We start from the raw sequence: 20,484 nt of genomic DNA, 5'->3' as shown, positions 1-20,484 counted from the left end.
TTTATACAATTGATTAGTGTTCACTGATTTTAGTTTGCGGCTTGATCGATTAAACTGTTATTGTTAGTTATTGTAGAGCTGAAACAATAAGTAGGTCAACAGAAAATTGATATGCAACTATTTTGATAATCTACTAGGCATTGAAGTCATTCTTTAAGCAAAAATGCCAAACATTTAATGGTTCTTGGTTCTTAAATGTGAGCATTTACTGTGTACTTGTCTTGCTTATTATGCCTGGGTTTTAGACAGCTCTTCAGACAAAAAAAACTTGATTTGAAGACTTTTGGGGTCTAGGAAATTGTGATGGTGTATTTTTCACTACTTTTTGTTACCAAACATTTAATCAATTAGTCAGGAAAATAATTGGCAGATTCATTAATGATGAAAATCATAAGTTGCAGCTCTAAATTAAAGACAAACAAAACTCTAAAATGCACTTCTATGCCTATAATTCTCTCAGCATATATGCTGTTGCTTTCAACTTTGAAAGCCAATTTGAAATAAAAAAAAAACTATTTTACCATATTTGCACAATTTGATGTACATGTTAGTAACCGTACTTTCACATGTCAAGCTGAATACATGCACACCAGAAGGTACATTGTTTATCCCCAACACCCTTATGTCTTGTAATAGAAAACAGCATTTGATATGTCCAAGTACAACCTTGAAGCAGAGAGCAACATTTTTAGTAAGCCTTTTTTGTGTTGTTTTCCTCTTCCCTTTAGCGAACATTTCCACCCACACACACACACACACACACATAAAAGCTCCCCTCGGGACACGTGCCAGCCAGTCAGCCTCCTCTTTCAGGCAGGAACAAGCACTCCTGTATGATGATGAACAGCTGCTCTTCCTCTCCTGCTCACAGGTGGCTCTGGGCTCGCTACTCTGTCCCCATTAATGATACACGTGGCCTCTCCCCCCCCCTCATTTTCTTTTCCTCGTAGAGAGGCTAGATCACAGCTGCTAATAATAAGCTCACATTACTTTTTTTGTTTGTCAGATCAGATGTCTGGTTAAGAACATCATGACAGTCCTAGAGTGCAGACTGTAATCAGCCTCCCCAACAGTGGCATTTCCCAATGTCCTGTAGTTTTGTTTAGTGATTGGTGATAGCAATGGGAACAGGACATACCTGGTAATGTAGTGTTCAGTGATGCCATGGATTTAATGGTATTTTGCGGGGTTGTTTTGTCATCTCAGTATGTCCTCTGCACTCTAATGGAGCAATTTCAAACACAGTGAGTCATAGTTGACCGTGTTCCTTCAGGCAAACCTACGTAAGCTGTTTGTGCTTGTGACTTTCACTCACATGAAAGGTTTGCCAGGTTTAGGTTAGGCTATGATAAGGCTGTGTAATGTAATTACCTGGTATGTGATACAGGAAGGTCATAAAAGTGGGTTATTAAAGTTGTATTGTTATAGGCCTTCATTTAATCCTGTACAACAGGTTCAATACTCTAAATGTAAAACGTATGTTAATTGCTGTTGATGCTGTGCACAGAGGCTAACTCATTTGACTTTGTGATGGTCTTGTAGTGGATTGCATTATATTTAAATTTGATCTTCATATTATTTTCTCCTTCCTATATGGAGCATACACAATATTAGTATGATTCATTTGTTGCACCACCTCTATCTTTAAAATATTTTATCAGAATTGCATTGGCACACAAAAACAACTTAAAGATCCCCCCAGACATGTTTTAAGACATTTAAAAATAATCGGCTTCAAATAATAATTTGCGCCCGATATGGTTTCCCATACAAAAAGTTAAATTACCTATTTAAAGATTCTTAAAATGGCATCTACTCCTTCTCCTGCATTGAACAATACAAATGTGAAATCGTTCTGCACAGTTTTTTGTGTGGTGCCACTCAGTGTGTATGTATCTGAGAACTAGGCCAGGCCAGTGTAAACATCTGGCTCAGTCCAGCGCTTGCTGCCTGTTGAGAGCCATGACAGATGGAGAGGGAGTGTATGGCTCAGGCACTTCCATCTTTGACCGTGTACGCCAGTTGTCTTCCCAAAATAGCCAACACTCCCCGACCTTATATGTGCAGGCCTCCAGCGTGTGCCTGAGGAGGCATCATGTATCTGGGCCACACAATACAGGCTGCAGGCGCATTGTTGCTGCTTACCAGCAGGCCTATCGCCACCACAGGGACGAGGCCTCACTTTCTTTCTGTCTTGGGACGGCTCACCATGCATCTCACCCAGCTCGACCGTGAATGTCTCCTCCACCTTTTCTCCTTCCTTGACAAGGACAGCCGGAGGAGTTTGTCTCTTACCTGTCATCAGCTGCGCGAGGTCTTCCTGGACCCTAGCCTCTGGACTCTACTCCACTTTAGCTCCCCATGTCAGCTGACGAAGGACAACTTTGTGCTGGGACCCTCATTACGTTTCTTGACAGTTTGCTGGTACTCCAGCAGGGTCCTGCAAGTGTGCAACATTGAGGACTGGTTAAAAAGCTCGTTTCAGAAGGACATCTGCAGTAAACATGAGAGCCTGGTCAGCACTTTCCTGGCCCATGTCTGCCACATGTGAGTGTTTGTGTGTCCTTTTCCCTCCTGCTTTGCTGTATATTTTGTGATGAAATAGACCAACAGAGGGTGTACTAAACAACACTAGTACTTTACAGCAAACTATAATTTAATCTAAAGCAGTGGCTTTTTGGCTTATGACCCCTTAAACAAAACAATGTCTACTTGAGACCAGAGTCCTCAAGAGTTAAACTTATCCTGTAATTCACCCCCCAGTCTGAAAACATTAGCACTTGAGTATTACCATTGTGTGCAACTTTATACTTTATACCATTATAATGTACTAATATAGTACATTTAACTCCACTACATTTGTCTGACAGCCTAAGTTACTAGTTACTTTTTAAATTACAATGTTACATACCCTTCCTGCAGTGAAAAATATCTCCACATTTGACTTAAAGATTAAGTGTTCCTTCATAGTTTGAGAAAATGCTCCTACTTCTTAAACTAAATAAAACTTGGATTGTTTTTTTGAGCTTATAAAACGTTTACTTTTTACAGATCTGTGGTTCTCACCGGACAGCAGGGACCGTTTTACTTTCTTATTTTTTTACTTGAATGCAGGACTTTTACTTGTAGTGGAGTATTTTCACAGTGTGGTATTTTTACTTTTAATTAAGGATCTTGACAACAGTACAAACCACACCTTAAATTTGACCATAGTGCTGAATTAACAACACCTTCAATTAAAACTGAACATGGATGCAATGTATTTTAAGGTGTTTTGTCCACCCCTGTAGTTGCTTTTCACAAGAGCCTGAGATTTCACACATTTTTGTTACACATGAACATTCAAACTCTTACCTTAAATAGTTTTTTAGTTTTGGTCAGATGTGTCTTGAGGATGATCCCATAATCTCTGGGTTTCTCAGGGTCATTCACACCCACCACAGGGAACAAAATAGTTTTCATTTAGAGGCACATGGCTTACTGAACCTGCCATGTTTAGCTGTAGGAGGCAGGGAAGAAAATCATTAGAGACAGATGGTGTATCCGGAGCTGGCTATAGAGACAGAAAAGTGACACATCTGTGGGATATCAGACTGATTCTATTAACTAACATAACTGTGGTCAAATATCACATTTTATTTATTAATTGATGTGACAGTTGGATTCGATAGGTCACTGAAATGTAGCTGTGTTGGCCTTGTGTGTGTGGCTGGCTGCATGCAGGACTCAGCCTGGAGAGGAGTAATGAGGTCTCTGGATAATTTCTTCAAGGCAGCCAGTAATAACCGTTGATGTGAGGGAGCTTGGCCACCGCAGCTGGCCGGGACGAGAAGAGGGAAGAGCGGCTGGCTCATTGGCTCAGTGTATGACCCATTTGAGGATTTCCTGTATTGTGAAATTTGAAGCACAAGACACGAGAGCTGTGAGACCAGTCAAAACTAGAACCACCTACTTTGTCTGGGTGCTGTATCTCAACGCCCTTATGGCACACTCATTGCATACTGATAAACCCTCCCAAATTGTCTAAGGGAGTAGAGAGCAAATGCACGTGACAAAGTGGGAGGGGACGCAGAGAAGCTGTGGGGGTGATAAAGAATGATTTAGCTGCAGACCCTCCCAGTCAGCTGCAGACTGGAGGTTGCGCAGGCAGGTGGAGCCTACAATTGGCTCTTTGTTGCTGTCAGAGGAATGAACATGTGCGTCTTTCTCTGCCTGCCTCTTCCTGAATAAATAAGACTCCACGCAAACTCTGACGCCAAGCTCATGTCTGTCTTTTTTTCTTTTCTTTTTTATCTCCATGGGGAAAAACTATGAAACATTGCATGTCTTTGAGCCTCTTTATAGTGTAGTTTACAGTGTGATACTCCTCTTATGCCAGATGACTACATTAAAGAAGTCAGTTATTAGACTTTGATTATCTTGAGGTCATAGTATTAGAATTATACAACATGAAATAATGCTCAACATGCCATACAGTGTGGGTGGCACAAGAAGCTTTGGCAACAGTTGATTTCTTTTTTAATGTTAGTCCAGGCATTTTTACTTTCATGTTGTCAAACTACAATGTGAAGTTTAAAGCCCCGGAAAAGTTATATTTCTGAAACATTAACTGTTCACTCAAAGCTTGGAAAAAACATTCTAGGTTATTATATTTATTTAGAGTTTAACAATGAAATACACAAACAAAGACATAAAAAACCTGCACAGAGTGAGGGGAGGTGCCATGAGAGGGTGGATTATTTAACAAAGGTTGATGAAGTTTTTATTCCTGTCATGTGTACCTCCCTTCCCTCCCACCTCCTCATTTAGTTTTTTATTGGTTAATGTCAATACCGTGCAGTCACATCGGCTCATACAGCCCTACATTGGCCCCATGTAGCAATGTAACAGGGCACGTGGATTGTCTGTGCTATCCCAGTTTTCAGAGGTTACTGGGGCACCACACTTGCAGGCAACTGGGATATGTTTGGCTCACATGTGGTAAAGTGGTAAGATTATGTAAGTCTTTATGTAATCTGCATCAGTGAACGTGAATGACATCCTGGATCCGTTGCCATCAGAGTGTTTGTCTGCCAGCTCTGTACTGCCGGCCTGACAGTAGGTTGCAGTGCATTCCTGATACCCAAACATAATTGCATTTCACAGCAACAATTCACATTCATTTTTTAGAAGTAATTCCTGTAAAAGTAGGCAGGGGAAAATAATTTTTTGTCATGCTACAATTCATCAAACATCCTGTAATTGTTCTCCATATTTCATTTATTCACAAAAGCTTTGTAGAGGGTGGAAACACATGCCCAGTGGGACAGCATGTAAAGAAAAGATAGCTCGGTCTAGATATTAAACTACTCTATCATTAAACAGATCATGTTGCTGCCCTACAGTGGTGTTGTTTACATCTCATTCACACATGGCTCAGATCAGGTCCCCGATCTCTATGTTCTCCTCTGTTATCTGATTCTATTCAAATAGCATTGCTTACATAAGACCCCAATACACATGTCCTAAGGTGTGATGAGTAAAGATGACACAGAACAGGTGACATGACCTGTACTAGTTGTACTCCATCACGTTTGTGGAAACCTGTCATTGGTTAATGATGTAACTGACTGCTGTCTGTGCTACAGGTGTCCCAACCTGCTCTGGCTAACACTGTCTGGCTGTGGACACATCACTGACCAGGATGTGATCTCCGTGCTGCAGAGCTGCAGGAAGCTGCGCCGCCTCCACCTGGAGAACTGCGTACGCATCACTGACTGCAGCCTGGAGGGTGTGGTGGCTCATGGACACAGTCTGGAGGAGGTGAAGGTGGACTTTTGCAGGAACATCACTCAGTCAGGGCTGCAGGCTGTCGGAGAGAAGAGGCCGGGCATTCAGCTGAGTGCAGATAGGAGCGCTGATATGATCCCAGACAGCAAGCCTGACGAGGGGGTGCCACTCAGGAGGACACTGCAGAAAGTCCTGCAGTTCTCCTGAAGGTAATACTTAATCAAAACTTGACTATGATGTCTTTGTTCAGATTTGTATCTATATTTAATAGAAGTGTATTTGCAGCCTTTTTTTTAATACTTTTTTTATACAACCTGTTGAATATGAGTCTTCCTTATAAAGATGTGCTTTTAAGCTGTTTCTATTCCATGTATTCCTAATTCCTAACCAGGGAGAATTCAAGACACACCCCCATAAAGTCTCATAGTGTACAGTATACACATGTTGCCTTATTAGTAACTCATAATCAATAAACATTGAAATGGTACAATTAATAGTTTGTCACTTATGCTTATGCTTTCTTGCTAAGAGTTAGATTAGATGATCAATACCGCTATCACATCTACACGGTAAATATGAAGCTAAAGCCAGGCTGGCTGTTTCCCCGTTTTCAGTCTTTATGCTAAACTATGCTAACTGGCTGCTGGCTCCAGCTATATATTGACCGTTCAGCCTGGTAGGCTATAAATGGTATGGATAAGCATATTTCCCAGAATGTCAAACTATTCATTTAACAGCATTTGATAATTTGATTAGAAATATCACACACCATACCCCAGAGGAGTTATGCACACCTACACAGTAAAAAAGAACAGTGGCTGCACTGTGTGCTCCGTCTCTGTTATGACAAGACGTGTAAGAGCTGGAAGGAAAGGTTCTCCGAGGGCAAAGTAGCCCTGTGACTGTGATTCAAATCCTGTTATATAAGATTGTGAGACATGAAAGTAGGTGAGTGTGTCTGTCTTTAAATGCCATGTGACAAATTTATTGCATGCTGCTGCTGCAGCAGGGACCCTCCTCCACCGCGGCGCAATCGTCATGGGTTGTGCTAAACACCGGGAAAAGCTGCGGTGCCGCTGCAAAATGGCCTCTGGAAAGAACTTGTTTTGGTGGAACACGTGTACGTTCAAAAGTTGTTTTAGTCGTGCAACAGAAAACTCAGATTGGACGGATAGTCTAGCTAGCTGTCTGGATTTACCCTGCAGAGATCTGAGAAAAGGTTAACCATAGTCGTCATAAGTCCACTGGAGTTTGAAAATGCCAACACAAAGAAAGCCAAAGGCAACGGATGTCCGGCCTAAATGAGTGAAATCTGGCGGAATTTCCGTCGGCAACGGAGCAATCCCGGAAGTGGAACGTTGAGGATATAGACTAGGGTCAACTTAATGATAGTCTATATCTTTGACGTTCCACTTCCGGGATTGCTCCGTTGTGATCGGTTTAAAGAAATGCCAATAAACCAGAGCATGTTTTCCTCCCATCCCCAAATTCTATGTGGAGTAGCCAGACTCTCCTCCAGCGTGCCTTGGAGGAGGGTCTGGCAAAGTGAGACTAACTTAATGAAGAACAAGCTCATTTCCATCCCATCAGATATTGTACTAATGTAGCAAATTTCCATTTGAAACATCACAATACTGTGTTTTTCTATTGACTTTTGTTTTTTACTTAGCGAGTGTGTTTTTTTATTTATACTTATCTATTAAATGTTTGGGGCTTAAATGTTTAAATTTTTTCAGTTGCTTTGTGATGGACAATAAAGTTTTTCTAATCTCTATAATGATCATCATCATGCAAAATGTTTTGGCTAAATTGCATTCAGTGGCAGTATAATATATCTGGGTAAACAGTGTCCCATTGCTAGTTGATCTGATTTGTGATATGTAATGAAACAACATGAACATAGTTTGTGTTTGAAGTTTATTTGTTGGCCCTCCCAGCCCTGTGACAGGTTGGGTGCTTGGTTACATTAAACAGAATGAGCTGAGAAATGTGGTTAGAGCGGTTTTGGCTACAGGATCAATTTCAAAAATTCCATTTAGCTTTTAAGTCATTAGACAAGCATTGAGAATACATTCAAGAGTACTTGTATCTATCCAGTGAAACTGAATATTTGCATATTGAGTTGATAACAGTCAGAACACATTTGAATTAGATAGAATCACAATATGTGCACAATTTTCTCCTCATGATAGCTCTGTAGGCACACGGTATCCCTTTAATGCAATACACAATGGTGACATAAGAAAGCCCCCCTGGTTGGGTTAGGATACTATAGCATGTGCTTTTTTAATATAGTCTTCAGAGAAAGCCCCAAACAAACTAGATAAATATCTGCTGGTTCACAGAGAGACACAGGCTCACTGCTTAGAGGTCAGACAACAAATGCTGTATAATTAACTATGAAGAAATATGCCTTAATAGCAAAGTGCATGCCAGAATAGACCGTTAAGATTCATGAGTTCCAGGTGGGGAGACTAAGGTGCATCGGGCTGAATATGGGACTCAGCTCCAGACGTGTAATAACACAACTGTATCAAAGCGTAACTCCTCTGCTTCTTTACACTAGAAGCAAGTTTAAAATAAAAATATGACAATCTTGAAAGACCTGTTGCCCAGATGCGTGTCCTTAAAAACACTGCCTTTTACTGTGCAAGCTATTCAGTTTGAGGCAGGTGCAGCCTTTTTGTTACCTCACCAATATGCAAGTAACATTGTATGACTCCTCATTTATGCAGCTCCTTCAGTTTATTATTGAAAGTATTCAAGTCCAGCCTTCACTCTAATGGAATCCAGGGCAGTTTGTGTTGAATATCATCCTTTTATACTGTAAGAGAAAGTCATACACCTCTTTGTGTGTGTGTGTGTGTGTGTGTGTGTGTGTGTGTGTGTGTGTGTGTGTGTGTGTGTGTGTGTGTGTGTGTGTGTGTGTGTGTGTGATTTGATATTTAAATTATTGTGCAGCAAACTTAATTCACTGCTGTTCAGATGTCAAACATTTCATGAAATGCAAATGTTTTTTTTTATGTTTTCTTCTTCATCTCCACTGGCACATTCAGATAGATTGCATCTTATGTTGGTCCGTTTTATTTTACTATCCTCAGCAACGGTTGGTATGATTTTGCTGTACAAAGGATAGTTCATGAAAGAGCTGGTGTAATATAAATCCTCTAAGATCAAACATGGACGCCCACATGTGTCTGTCTCCACCATGGACTGCAAAGGGGCTTGAACTAATTTAAGCCTGAGGTGAAACAGACTGGGTTGGAGGGAGGGGGGGTGTCTTCAAACAGACCACACTTTATTATATCCTTCTTTTATGAGAACAGTCTGCTTGACGGTTCATGTTTTAAAAGTGCTTAAGTGGAATATTGTGCCAACCGATTTCTGGTTGAAGCAGATGAAACATTTTATCTTTATGATCGGCTTCAGAAGACATGTTAGGATAAAAAGACAGACTTGTTTGATTTGCCTGAGGGGTGTTTCAGTTGCAACACTGTTGGATGTGATATTGCCGGTTTTCTCCTTTTCGTTTTCTATTATGTTACTCCACCACTTCAGCCAAATAAGCCACCCAACAGGTTCAAGTGTTTGAAAGAGGTACATCATCAGTGCTGGAGTATTCGGATTTTTAAAAAAAACACTACAAAAAAACTATCACAATTTGGAGTAGGCTACTCAGAATGACCTCAGTCACTGTCATATATTGTATTACTATAAAAATATTATATCATTATATTATTGGATTATTATCACTGATGCAATAATTTATAAGCAGCATGTTGATGTTGCAGCTGATTGAGGTTCTTTTGTATATGTTTGGGAAGTATAATCTGTAACAAATGTATTGTATTTGATAAACATATGTTTTGTTCGTAAAACCTTAATTTGCAAAGTAACTGTGGATGTCAAATAAATATAGTGGAGTAAAAAGTACAAATGTCTGTGAAATGTAGTGAAGTAGGAGTATAAAGTAGAATAAAATGGAAGAGCTCATGTAAAGTAGCCTACAGGTACCTCATACCTAGTATCTAAATTGCACGTTAGTACACTACTTGAGTAAATGCCATTGTACTTCATGAGTGAAATCTCATAGCTAAATAAATGCTCAGCTTCAGATTACCTTCTGACCAAATGCATATCTTCAATAATAGAGGAGCATACTCTGAGCCTATGCTGGCACGTGGGTGGAAACATTTGAACTAAATGAACAGCAAGGTTTAAATTCTGTTCTCCAAAGAATTGGGTAAAGGGATTGATGAAATGTGTTACCCTTGCTCATTAGAATAACAAATTTCATTAAAAAATTTCAGCCAAGGGAAACTCTCTAACTTTCTAATCATTTTAATTAGCTGCCCTGCTCTCGACAAGTGGCTTCATGTGGAGAGATGAGAGTCTATGTGGCTTTTTTGCATTCAGATTGGAGGACCAAATATGAAGGTAAATATGGTGTAATATGTGAGAGCTTGTAGACTTGATGTAAGTACATGTAGAATACGATGTGAGAACTTGCAGAACAAAAATCTGAACTTGTATGTTAAAATTTGCACTTGTAAAAAATATTCACACACGTGTGAGCTGAATTTGAAGTCACGAAAAGAAAAGAAAACATGCAAGCTTGTTGAAAAAATCTGAATTTGTGCTCATAGAAAATGTTCACACACTTGTGTTCTGAATGTGAAGTCAGAAAAAATATCCACACGTGTAGAATTATATTTACATAAACACAATGACAGCTGCAAACTTGTAATGCAACATTTACTCATAATTTTGTTTTTTCTTGAGTCCCTTTTCACAACAACAATTACAACCTCTCGAATCTGTCTGCAACTTCACATATGTGCTCTCTTGCACCGCCTCGACTTTTGTAACACTTCTTGTGATACATTTGGTGCAAAACTAATTCTCTAATATATATATTATGAGTAAATGTTGCATTACAAGTTTGCAGCTGTCATTGTGTTTATGTAAATATCATTCTACACGTGTGGATATTTTTTCCTGTGACTTCACATTCAGAACATTTTTTACAAGTGCAAATTTTCAACTATTTTTGTTCCGCAAGTTCTCACATCGTATTCTACAAGTGCCCGCTAGCCCCAAGTGATGAGATGAGGAGCAGGATAAAGAGGTCTGGTAAGCTAATTTTTCTCTAACTCCACACCCCAAGTTCATTTTCATTTTCAAACTTGTAGTCTTTAGCCCCAACCAAAATACTTCATAGAACTTTTTCCACATATGCAGTAACGTTACTTCCCAAGACCTGTTAAAGGTGCAATATGTAATACTGACAGCTAGTGTTTAAAATACTGGAGAGAGTCGTCTCCCCCGCCCCCTCCTCCCCAGACTCGAAGTTCACGGAGGATATTGACAGTCATAGAAGCCCGTGCTCACACGGAGCTCTGTACCCAACTGACAGACACACTTTTCTGACTTAGAATTACAGTAGGAACCGCTAAAAACACAACAACTTTGCCGCCCTCTCCACCCGACGGACAATTCTAAGCTGTCTCATCTTTCAAATACATCTCCAATATTTACCCGGGGTTTGTAACGTCTCTGGTCACGCAACTGTTAGAAACATGCCGGGGTTTTTCAGGTCGGGTAGAATTTATCTCCGTTGATCCTGTTTGTTTGTTTGCTGCTTTAATGGCTGTACTAGTTAACGTTACAGCTGCAGCGCACTGGGTTTACGTTTTTACAGGTATATCTGGCAACCTGGCCTGGCTGTCAAACTGGGCAGTTGATAACAACACACAGGCCAAAACACAAACAGAAATTCCGACACAGAACAGAAATTTCAAAAGGAGAAAATACTGGCATTAGCATTGTTGTCAGAAAAGGTAGTATTTCAACTTAGCATGTTTCCTTAATATCTGATGATGCATTGGGGTCATTTTTGGATTTATTACAGTAAATATATTACATATTGGACCTTTAACTAAAAGACTGTGATTTGTAAATTCTCCTTTATTAAAACGTAGTTCCCCCTAATTTAAAATTGTACATCAGACCACAATAACTAATAAAAAAAAAGATAAAAATGTACAACTTATAGTCTGCATCCTGCCATTAGCAGAGCAGATTGATCCCCATATAATGCTTTCAGGATCACAGCAGGTAGAGAATCCTGCATGCTATCTTAAGGATTCATGCTGCGAGAAGGTGATGATTGCTGATCATTGGATATTGTACTATCTAACCTCCAGGAGAGCTTTAATGCCATTCAGCACTCTTTCCGAAACCAGCTACTTTTAAACTCTGGAAAAACTAAGTGCATGCTTTTCAATCGATCGCTGCCCACACCTGCTTGTCTGGCCAGCATCACTACGCTAGACGGGTTGAAATTAGAATATGTGGCAACTTCGGACCCAGATAAACCACCTCCAATCAAAAAATAGGTCTAAAATCGGTTTTCTATTCCGTAACAGGGCCTCATTCACTCATTCCACACTCACCAAATTTGTCATGGTGAAAATGGCTATTGTACTGATTTTAGATTTCAGTGATGTCATTTATAAAAATGCCCCAAACTTCCTCCTGAAAAAATTGGATGTGGTATATCACAGTGCCATTCTTTTTGTCACCAGAGCCTCATACAATACCCACCATTGCAACCTTTAAGCATTAGTCGGCTGGCCCTTGTTACATATCCAGCGATTATTTCACTGGTACCAACTAATTTACAAGTCCTCGCTAGGCAATGCCCCGCTGTACCTAAGATCACTGATCACCATAGCTCTACCTACCCGCAGCCTACACTCAAGCAGATACATCTCTTTAGTCACTCCTAGAGTTTGTGTAGAAATACTTCCCCATTGAGTTTCGTTTTAAATGACATTTCAAAGCTGTGCTTGTTGCATCCATGTACGTCAACGCCTGTATGTGTGCTATCTTGTCTGTCCTCGGGGCCAGTCTGCAGATGGAGAGACTATTTTGATAATGTAGAAGAGCTTTGAAGCCCCTCTCTTTCCTAGGATACTTTATTCTCCATATTTCCTGCTGGAGTAACTGAAACGCTTTTTGCTTAAGGGCTCAGTTGTAAATTATTGAGAGAGCTGTAGTCTTTCTAAATTATATATATATATAATCCTAGGTATGATGATTCAAATCCAGGATGCACACATGATTACATTTTTATTTTAATCCTTCAATGCTGGTTTCTTTACAGAAACCTGAGAGCTATGTGTCTCCTTCTCTGCACACACATACTGATATTGTGTAAGGTGTTAAAATGAGATGAGTCACGTAGTAGAAAAGGAGACACAGTAAAGAGGGATGATGCAGAGCAGCATCCTTGCAGGGGGAAGCAGAAGGCCAGCTCAAGGACCCATAGAGTCCAGGGAAGCAACAGTCAGTGTGCAGTTGTGCATGTAAACATACTGCACAGGAGCTGCATCACAGACGGAGGTTTGACTCAATTGTTGACAGTCTCTCACCTCCCACTTCCCCATGCTGTGAAACCACATTGAGATTGTGAGCTTGACTGAATGTACACTTTGTCCTAAAGTTAAATTTGAAACGTTTGCTAGTGAAAGAGTGAACTGAGAATGAAAATTCAAATGCAGATATTGTTTTTATTCCACATTGTGATGGCATTGTGCAGACTCAGTTTCCACGTATTGTTGTGCTGCTTCCTTCCTATCACCCAGAAAGCAAACCTGTCTGACTAAAAAGGGAGGTTAAGTAATCTGATCACCACACTAATGGCATCTAGAGATAAATGCCGGCTTTCATTTTCTCACAGACTATATTCAGAGCTAGTATGTCTCTCAATTTATTATGCTACAGATTAAAACAGACCACAGGTCATTGGAAGTTTCTTACAATAACCTGTGACGTAATAATAACCTGTGACAAATTAAACTGTTCCAGATTGGGTTATTGACAGACCACAGAAAGCTCCAGAAATCAACCTATTTTCATAACAATATGTATTTATGCACGCATTTCTCTTTCTCCCTCGATACTTTTGGTTTGAGCTAATCATTCCAAAATTGATTTCCCTGTGGTTCTTAGCTAACTTGTTTTGGCCCGAGGCACACGCAAAAAAGGAGGCAAGAGCACACAGAAGTGGGGCTACTGCTCCCCTGTGAGCCAGAGGATGGGTCTATTTGTGGAGCTATTTCTGTTTCCATCTGTCAGAGCATCCACAAAGGCTGCTGAGTGCTGGCCAGAGCGCATGTGAGGGAGTAACAGGAGCAATAAAGGGGAAGACAGTGAAGACACTGATGATGCTTATTGGCTGGGCTTCAGGCAAGGACAGAATCAATGCAGTGCAGGATGTGAAGGAGCACACTGAGCTGATATCGTACACCGTGTGCTGTTTTGCTTGTCCCCCATGTGGACTGTTAATTAGACAGGCAGTATGAGGGCCCTCTGTGTCTGCTGTCGATCATAGCCTCTACAGAGAGGTTGCATACTTGGACCAGGCTTCCTATCCAACTGGTCACACTCTGCAGGGGATGTAGGAGGACGAGCCTGCCTCCTCTGACATTAGCATGGATGGAGGACAGAGCAGCAGATGACATGTGCAGATAGGAGTGGGAGGCTGAATGAAGCACACTTGTGAGACACAGCATGGGCACATGCTACTTATAATGACAGGCTTTCAACTTGAGTTCATAATGCGTTTACTCTTTTGTTGTCAGCGCTCAAATTGCAGAGGGAACATGAATGGAAAGGATTAGAAACACAGAAAGCAGTAATGGGTTTCGAACCTCAGTGAACGCATCAGCATCAGGCTAATCTTTCACTTCACTGTCTCTAATATGTTCTATTAGAGGTCAGCGTTGAACATGTGTGCGCTCTGGTGTGTTGCAAAGGTCAATTACCCCCACTTTCTTTATTACAAGGCAGACTGTAGAAACAACCATCCAAATGCAAACATACTGTTTGACTCTATTAAAAAAGTTGTTTCTAAAGTAGAATGTGAAACTGTTCTAATCAAAACTATGTGAATGGAGCCTCAATGTGACATTAACCTGCCTCTCTGACATGGTACTGTCCAGACCTCTAAACTTGGATGTGAACTGATTAAATCTCTATTGGTCCAACAAGCATTGGTTTAGCCCTGTTCAAACAGATCATCAGACATTACCATTATCGTTCTAGTCGTCTTGAGGAGTGGAAGAAGTATTGAGATCCTTTACTGAGTGAAAGTACTAATATAACAATGCAATAAATAAATACTTATTATCAGTCAAATGTACTTAAGGTATACTATATAAAAATACTAAAGCTGAATGGCCCCTTTTGTGGTGTTATATATTATAGGATTATTATCAAGGATACATTATACATTATGGGTGAGTGGCATTTTTGTTGTCTTTAGTCAAGGTTGAGCTCATATGAACTACTTATAATGTGTGCATATATAAATTGTGCAGTTCAACCTGTAAAAACTTAAGCCATTATTTTGCAGAGCAGTAAGAATATTTCTGTTTTCAATTTAAATACCTTTTCTAGAAATGAGTGTCTGTATCTTAAACAATAAAGAATAAAACAGGTTGCAGCACCAGTTAATTCTAATTATTAAAAAAAAGTTGATTTAAAAAATAACACTTTATTGACTCACACTAAAATGACTGGATAAGAGGGACATTTGTCAATGAACAATGCATAATGTTTAAGAAGCTGATCACGTTTGGTATGATAATAATATGCAAAAAAAAAAAAAAATACATAGCCGGCAAGGAAAATGTTATAAATAGTAAATAGTACAATATTTCCCACTGAAATGTAGTGGAGTAGAAGTAAAAAGTAGCATTACATGGAAATACTCAAGTAAAGCACATCCTCAGTACAAGTACCTCAGAACTGTAAGCACAGTACTTGAGTGAATGTAGTTACTTTCCACTACTGGTCATCTTCACTGTACAACAAAGCAACCTGACACATCTCATGGTGAACCCTGGGACCTCTGAACTCATTCACATGAGTTCCTGCATGTTATGTGGTCAGCTGTGACATTTTAGCTGACTCTCCATGAATGTTCTCTGGCAAGTCAGGCTTCGACCTCACATTTCACATTGTATCTTGTTACATTCTATGTAAAAGGCGAAGCCAAAGGTCAGGTCAGGTGTTGTAGGAATAGCTAGGAGGTCTTTCTGGTCAATACCTTCCTGTAGAAGCTCAATGGAATGGAAAGGGACTTATGTATGCCACAAATTCAGTAGCTCCCTATTGTATTTCAATAATTGTTGGCCAATGACATGATGGGAAAAGAAGTAACATGCTTGAAAAAATGACTAGGCCTACATTTAAGGCACTTAAACGTTCCTTTTGGTTTGACTGAAATTGTAGAGACATTTGGTGTCAACATCCAAGAGTTTTTTTCTGGGATAGTATTACTCACTGAGTAAATTTAAGACACCAAGTTCAATAAACATATGTGTAGTCGTGCTGACAGTTTGTGTTCATAATTTGAGTTCACAGATTAATTTCTGACATGCCACTGAGTATTTACTCTTTCGCCAATGGAAGCTTTGCGGTCTTCACCGGTACAGAGTAAGTAGCTTAGTCCATCTACGTGTACTTTAAATGCAAAAGGCAGACCTCCTTTTCTTAGATTATTTTTGGGGGCATTTTGCCTTGATTCCTAAAAGTGTAAAGAGATGGACAAGAAATGTTGGGAGCAAAAGAGAGAGTGGGGTTGACATGCAGCAATTAGATGAGAAGATTGATACCATTTTCATATTTGTTCATTAACAGGCTACAGCCCCAGCCATTTAGCCTAGATTTGCACAAATACTGCAAACGGGGGCTCTGTCTGTCTCTTCTGCCTGGCTCTGTCCAAATGTAACAAAGTCCGCCTACCAGCAGCTCTAAAGCTCACTAATAAATGTGTTATATCTTGTTTGTTTAAACCGTACAAAAACTGAAGTGTAAAAATGTCAATTTGTCAGTTTGGGGACCGTTATGTGCTGGACTATGGCTGGGAGCAGTAACTCCATTGAGTCACTGCTGGTTGCCTGGCAACTGCTCCAGGCCAATAAATAGTCTGATGCATAATTTTAAAGCAGATTTTGTTGCCTTTGGACTGAGCCAGGCTAGTTGTTTCCACCTGTTTCCAGTCTTTATGCTAAGCTAAACTAACCGGCTTCTGGCAGTAGCTATACATATTTACCATGCGGACATGAGAGTGGTATCAATCTTCTAACTCCCGGTTTCCATAGAAAGTTGAATAATTCCTCTAAATACAATATATAGCCAACCTGGAAACTGTCAGTAAAATTCAATATGATGATTCTAGTAGATCCTTAAGAAAAACGTCATTCATCTCACAATCTTAATACCATTATATTTATTTACTCTTAAATGAATAGTACATTTAAACATGACAAACAGCAATATACACTGAATCAGCGCAAGTCCTCTACATGTATGTGGAGTGAGAGCTAAGTCACAGCAGGGGGAGGAAATGTCAGTCAATCCATAGGCAGCTCGGGCCAGAGCTCATGTTTTCGTAACACAACAGAAGAACAGAAAAGCTCCACTGAGGCCAAGGACAATGAGAGGTCACTGTGTGTTAAGCACCAGCAAGTGCACAATCACTTTACATCTCAAGTGTTTCCGTATCAGGTCCAAAAGACAAGTTAAGATACACAGCATCAGTTGTTATACAACTGGTGATTTCTGGCTGTGCTTCTTGCATTCCTCTTTGCTCATTACTCCTAAATTGGTTACTGTACACCTCCACTATCACATAAATCTGTAATTGAGATGCCTTTAAAATGAGGTGACGTCATTTCCGGTCCAGTCATTCGTCTTTGTAAAATGGAAGCACAAAATTCCATTCAGAAATACACACAAATCCAATTGGTTGCTCTTTAAAAGAAAAAAGGCTAATACAAACACACTAATGCACATTCGCTCCACACATAAACATAATTGTACACAAACTCATTGACCTGCTGACAGCCCCCCACCCCACCCACTCTCTATTTCTCTTAGCTAAGAAATACCAGCTCCTTGGGCTCAGCCATCTGTGACACTCTGAACCTGCTGACCTTGTGGAACAGCAAACCCGCAAATTAGGCTAAAACATTTGGCTGAAACCTGTCCTCCTGAGGATCAGATGTCGGACTCAATGTGCTGGGCTATGCTTTGAAGCTATTTCTACTTCGTTCACACCTCTTTACCGTCATAAGCATGTGTCTGAGAGGTACATTCCATTCCGTAAAAACCTCAATTTATGTTTCCATTACATCGTATATCCTCCTTACATAAATATGTGGTTTCCTCTACCTGCTCCTCAAATGTTAGAGCATTATTTTGATTTGCAACATGCTGCTGTTGTCCTTGCTGCAAAAAGTTACACACAATCTCAATTGCAGTTTTTTTTTTTTTTTTTTTATCTCAGAGTAAGTTGAGAAGCTGTATCTGGAAAAATAACACACAGTCCCGCTACATAGTCACGTTTTATTGACCAAGGATTGACTTAACTCGGGTGTTCTCCAACCAACACAGTACGAAATGAGCAGAAGTAGAGTCACATGCACGAATATGTATATAATGGCAATGTAGTGCTTTATTGGGACAGAAAACATGTCATTGAAAAGTCTTGGGGCTTACAGCAAAGGAAGATTTAGTGCAGGATAAATGGTTGTAATGTTGAGTGTCCTTGACTGGCTTAGTTTGTGGCTACACATAATTAGCTGAGTGACGATTAAATCGTTTAACCAGGATCCCGCTAAGCTGAGCTCCAACCAATGTTGGATACCCATACCAGAATACCCCTTCACCACCACCACCCTCCCCCCTGTCGCCACAACTCTTTCGGCTGTTGGCAGATTCATTTGTGATTGACCTAGTTAATCTGGAGAGATGGAGGTAAACACATGCAACTGTTCCTTAAAAAGGAGGATAAGGGGAACATGTTTGGCTTGTAATCTACTATAATGGAAAATAATGCACTATATAATGAATAGGGTGTCATTTCAGACAACAAGAAGACAAATGTTGCTTATAAAGGGAGTTCTGATTGCATTGTGTGTGTACTTCTTGTATTGCAATTTTATTGATCCTTTTTATCCATTGCCTAGCCCTACTGAGGTGTTGTGGGTGTGCACATGGCTAGTCTGGTCTCTTAAAACACCTATTTTCTCAGGCCACCAGACTTTTATCGCCTAAATATGGGGTCACAGGCCTGGAAATGTAGTCTAAATAAAGATAGCAGAAAAAGGTCTTCTTATTATCATGTTAACTACGATGAATCATCCAGCCCTTTCTTCTTCTTGACTGTGAGAAAAAAGCCCTGTGGCACACTGCTGCTCACGTCATATTCGTTCTCTTCTTCAGCCTTATGGTGTTTTTATTTAGGTAACAACAGAAGATTCACATTTTTCACAAATTTTTTTTTTTTAAACTAAGCTGTACAAAATGTAACCAAATATGCATCTAGCAAGAAATGCTGTGAATCATGCATTCCTGTGCATGCAGAATTTTCAAGTACGTATGAAGTGCTGAGAGCAGAGGCTTCTATGAAGTCATCATGCTAAAGATCATATGGATGCGGATGTTTGCACATGTGTTCACTTGTGGGCATGACAGGATGACAAGAGAATTAGATGATGGGGGGGGGGGAGTTCACTGAAGGAATTAGGAAAGGGAGTGTACGTGAGAATGGGTGGTGAGGGGGCCGGAACAGGATTAGTTCTGTATGTAGAGTGATAGAAGGTGTGTGTGTGTGTGTGTGTGTGTGTGTGTGTGTGTGTGTGTGTGTGTGTGTGTGTGTGTGTGTGTGTGTGTGTGTGTGTGTGTGTGTAAGAGAGACAAAGTTGGGGGCAGGGGAGTAAGAGTGTGTCACGTGTATGCCAGAAAAAGCACAGAGCTGCACAGGGGCGATCTCTGGACACAGCAGCAGCAGCAGCAGCAAGTCAGGAGCAGTCAAATTTGACTTGTTTGTGACACTGATCAAGTGAAGTAAAAGCATTTGAGGTTAACAATAGTCCTGATATAATGGTGTTTATCATTTAAAGTTGAGTGAGAGTGTGTCACGTGTAGGCTATGCCAGAACAAGCACAGAGATGCACAGGGGCGATCTCTGGACACAGTAGTAGCAGCAGTAGCAGCAGCAAGTCAGACCTCAGTCCCTCAGGTCCTTCATGCTCCTTCCACATGTACTTTCTGTAGCAACCACTCTTTGACACCTGTCCTCCCCCTCCGCTTATCTAACCTAACCCCCCATGTGTGATGGAACAGAAGCAACTCCTCTCTGTGGCATCATTGAATCTCAGCACTGCTCTTCTAAAAAAGACTGGAGAGATGCCAGGTACTTTTTTCACTTGAAAAGGTTGGGATGACATCCAAACAAAAGACCTATAGTCCTAATGTGGGCCTCACAATGTTATGCAAGTGTATGACTGCAGGAGCACATTAATAAAAAAAATGCATAAAGCCCACGTTGAAGCTTTTCTGTTCCAATTGGTGAGGAAAGCAGAAAGCTCACACCTGGGACAGGGCCAAGGACACGTGTTAGCCACAAACAACCCCCGCTATTAAAGATCTGTTCTACAGTAGATGGAAATTTCTGAGGTCGGACTCTTAACCGAACTGTAAAGTAACTCTAAATGGGTGACAAATTTATGTCTGCTGCTCTGCTACAGCAGTGAGGTGAGTCTATGTGAGGCATCTCAAAGTGGAACTGCACTCTGACATTCTGCCTCCTGGATAAACATGACAGTCGACATAACTCTAAACATTATTGGCTTCACT

General features: G+C 40.4%; 1 protein-coding gene across 1 annotated transcript; it reads left to right on the top strand.

Annotated features, from left to right (window-relative positions):
* The first annotated feature begins 1,672 nt into the window (after positions 1 to 1,672).
* Positions 1,673 to 5,976, top strand: fbxl22 (F-box and leucine-rich repeat protein 22). Its single transcript, XM_078257032.1, has 2 exons — positions 1,673 to 2,547; positions 5,628 to 5,976. Exons 1-2 carry the CDS (start codon positions 2,096 to 2,098, stop codon positions 5,974 to 5,976), a joined length of 801 nt encoding a protein of 266 aa, XP_078113158.1. The 5' UTR covers positions 1,673 to 2,095.
* The last annotated feature ends 14,508 nt before the right edge of the window (positions 5,977 to 20,484 follow it).

Source organism: Sander vitreus, chromosome 8 (genome assembly GCF_031162955.1).
Source record: "Sander vitreus isolate 19-12246 chromosome 8, sanVit1, whole genome shotgun sequence".
In the NCBI taxonomy this organism is placed as follows: Eukaryota; Metazoa; Chordata; class Actinopteri; order Perciformes; family Percidae; genus Sander; species Sander vitreus.
Note: the sequence above shows the minus strand (reverse complement) of the source record. Positions and strands in the feature narration are given on the sequence as shown.

Excerpts from the sequence above, each read along its gene's own strand:
- fbxl22 (XM_078257032.1), top strand. The coding sequence starts at position 2,096 with ATGTATCTGGGCCACACAATACAGGCTGCAGGCGCATTGTTGCTGCTT. Across the intron at positions 2,548-5,627 it reads CTGGCCCATGTCTGCCACAT|GTGTCCCAACCTGCTCTGGC; the intron begins GTGAGTGTTTGT and ends TCTGTGCTACAG.